At 50.2% G+C, this 3,353-nt stretch overlaps 1 protein-coding gene across 1 annotated transcript in view; it reads left to right on the top strand.

The window, feature by feature from the left end:
- The window catches only part of LOC103798587 (keratin, type I cytoskeletal 13-like), a gene marked incomplete at its 3' end in the record, with an annotated part of 12,930 nt that extends 9,881 nt beyond the window's left edge, over positions 1-3,049 (top strand). Inside the window, 6 exon segments of the mRNA XM_009070861.1 lie at positions 2-79; positions 949-1,031; positions 1,568-1,724; positions 1,914-2,075; positions 2,533-2,658; positions 2,823-3,049. Coding sequence (XP_009069109.1) covers positions 2-79; positions 949-1,031; positions 1,568-1,724; positions 1,914-2,075; positions 2,533-2,658; positions 2,823-3,049 — 833 coding nt within the window.
- Positions 3,050-3,353: the final 304 nt, after the last annotated feature.

Genomic DNA, 3,353 nt, shown 5'->3' with positions numbered 1-3,353 from the left:
GTACGCGACACAAGGCCTGTCCTGCGAGCCCAGGGACTACAGCTGCTACTACAAGGAGATCGAAGATCTTCAGAACCAGGTAATTCCTTTCGGGCTGTTCCTCCCCTGCTGAAAGCTCATTGCTGTGGTTTGTGTTCAGAACCTACTGCAGTTGTCAGGGGGAACTTTGGTGCTGCTAAATGTCTTTGCAAACAAGTGTTGGCAAGTTCCCCTCTGACCTTGCTGAGTGTGTGGGGGCACATCAAGGGTGGATGCTGCAAGATGATATGAGTGGGAGAAGGCTCTGAAAAGGAAAAAGATGCTTTGGTACATTGTGTTTTGAATATACACCTGTAAATATGATATTACCAATGTGCTCCGGGGAAATGTAGAGGTGTCAGCCCTGTAGAGAAAGCAAAGGAAGCTATGGAACAAGAGCAAAACATACACATCAAACGCTTCATTAAATGAAACTATAAATTCTAGGTGAGGAAAACTGGGTATTGAAACTGATTGTCACAGTGGCACAAACAGCCTGATGCTAATAGTCCACAGTGAAAGCTGTGACTGTTCCTAAGGCTTAAAGGCTCCTTCCAACCATCTTCCCTGAAGTTCCTTAAGCTTGAAACCTGGAACACTCCAGCTTGAATGTCAGTGGAGATTCAGTGTCTTAAGGAAGGTCCTTTAGGTTCTCTTTGTGAAGCATATTTGGAACTTGCCTTCAGATCTTGAAACTGGGAAGCCTCATCTCAGTACTCTTTAATTCCCACCCTCTGCACAGGTCACCTCTTTTCTTTACTGCCCGTAAGTAAAGGAGGCAAAGCTCCTCCTTCAGCTCCTCTGCTCAAGGGACAAGGTTACTTCTGTAAGAAGGTGACAGAAAAAGGGAATTGTGAAGAGTTACTACTCATTGCAAAGCAGATAGACCTGCAGAGTAGGAGACATCTCTCATGGTCTGCTCTTTTCCAGATTGTCTGTGCAACCATTGATAACAACAAGATCATCCTGGACATCGATAACAGCAGGATGGCTGCCGATGACTTCCGTGTGAAGTGAGTGTCCCTCTGTGCAGGTGAACCTGCTGCCTCCCCCTGCTCCTCTCACCCCACTGGGGAGGCTCCAGGCACTAATTACAGAGGCTCCAGACACATCTCCCCACACCACCACGGTGGGGCAGGATGATGAAAGGCATTTTGCTCCTGGTCACCAACAATCCCTTAATTAGTGTTCTTGGGTAAAACATTTAGCAACAGCATTTGTGGTGAGGCTGAGGCTCAGGGCTCAGGTGTTGCAGGGAGTGGTCCATTTCCACCCCAAACCAGTGCAGATCAGGATCAGCAAAGCAGAAAAACAGCTGATTAGGTGATACCAACTACACAGCGAGCAGGAGCAGGGATAAAAAAACAGATGAGGAAGAAAAGCTTTCACACAACAAACATGAAGTGAAGCAGAAAAGCAACACACATTGCATTCAGCCTGGACAGCAAAATGCAGATCAGAGCAGGGAGCTGGGAAAGGAGGTCTTGGCAGAGGCAGAGCCCATGCGAGACATTTCCATGCCGAATCTCTGCTCTCCTGCACAACTCAGGTATGAGACGGAGCTGGCGCTGCGGCAGAGCGTGGAGGCTGACATCAACGGGCTGCGCCAAGTCCTGGACCAGCTGACGCTGTGCAGGTCTGACCGGGAGGCACAGCTGGAGTCGCTGCGGGAGGAGCTCTGCTGCCTGAAGAAGAACCACGAGGAGGTAGGGTCCTGCCCCTCCCCTGGACACAGCCCTCACTCCCTGGGTCCATCTCCTGCCTCGTGTGCCCTGGGAGCTGTGAGGGTGCAGCAATGAGGGGCAGTGCCAGGCTCTGCTCCTCCCTGCAGGGCGACTTGGCTCCCTCTGTTCTCTCCTGTTTAAAAACTGAGCTGATGTGGGTGCTGTCCCCAGGAAATGTGCTGTCTGAGGAAGCAATCGACTGGAGATGTGAGCGTGGAGGTCAATGCCTGCCCTGGCCCAGACCTCAGGCAGATCCTGGAGGATCTGCGGTGCCAGTACGAGACGCTCATCGCGCGGAACCGCAAGGAAGTCGAGGATTGGTACGAGTGCAAGGTGAGTGTCACACACCTGCAGTGAGCAAACTGACACACACACACACACCCCCCTCAGGGCTCAGAAGCCTCTCAGAAATCAGACACAGAGAAAATGAGCAGTTCTTCCCTCACAGTGAAACCCCAGAGCAGCACTCATTATACCCTGTGTTGCAGGGGATCCATGGGCCTGTCTGACCAGTTTTTTATGTCCCATCTGGACCAGCAGCATTTGCCACAAGGCCTTGTGGTGTGTTGCTGAAACTGAGATATTCCACGTTTGGATTAAAGAGGCTTAATAGGCAGGAGGTTAATGGGCTTTGTAAAATGAGCAGGCAGTGGAGCTGGCTGCGAACGCCCCAAGCATGGAGAACCTGCCCTGCTCCCTTGTTCCTCTTGCTGAACACTGTGTTCTGCTCCTGTGAAAGCAAATCCAGTGTACCTGGATATTCCCTGAAGCTCTTTGTCCTGGCTTTCAGATTGAGGAGGTGAATCGGGAGGTTATTACGAGCGGTCAGGAGGTGGAAACGTGCAACAATCAGGTGACTGAACTGAGACGCCAATTGCAAGCCCTGGAAATCGATCTCCAGGCTCAGCTCAGCCAGGTGAGTGAGGTGACTGTCAGCTCTGGCATGGTCACTGCACGGACAGCCAGACCCACCAACCAGCACAGTGGGGCCGAATGGCTCCTTCCTTTCTGCACTGGAGATAATGAACTCCAGGGTGACACTTATATGAATGTTGTTTCTTTGCTTGTCTTGTTTTTCAGAGAAATAATTTGGAATCCTCTCTGGCTGAAACTGAGTGTCAGTACAACAACCTCCTGGGTGATCTACAGAACCAGATCACCTGTGTGGAGCAGCAACTGGCTGAAATAAGAGCAGAAATTGAGTGCCAGAACCAAGAGTACAAGACCTTACTGGACGTCAAGTGCCGCCTGGAGCAGGAGATCCAGACCTACCGGTGCCTGTTGGAAGGAGGACAGCAGGACCTCATGTATGTACAACTCTAAATCCACTAGGGAATCCATCAGGGATCTGTGTTGCAGATTGGGAAGCCATCCTGACCTTTAGTCCATCTTAATTTAGGATTTAAAAGTTGTCTCATGAGCATCTTCACTATGATGAACATTCAAATCAGAACCAAATGTCACTCCTTGGGATCTGCAAAGCAGAGACACCAAATCTGTTAATTACTGGTGACAACACTGTCATTGTGTCAGCATTGGGAACAGTCACTTTTCCATAGTGAGATGGGTGAGAACTGTCAAAATGTGAAGTACTGGCAGTGCTCTGCATTG

The sequence above is a fragment of the Acanthisitta chloris genome, unplaced genomic scaffold (assembly GCF_000695815.1).
Source record: "Acanthisitta chloris isolate BGI_N310 unplaced genomic scaffold, ASM69581v1 scaffold4733, whole genome shotgun sequence".
In the NCBI taxonomy this organism is placed as follows: domain Eukaryota; kingdom Metazoa; phylum Chordata; class Aves; order Passeriformes; family Acanthisittidae; genus Acanthisitta; species Acanthisitta chloris.
The sequence above is the reverse complement of the archived record's forward strand: the minus strand, read 5'-3'. Positions and strand labels throughout refer to the sequence as shown.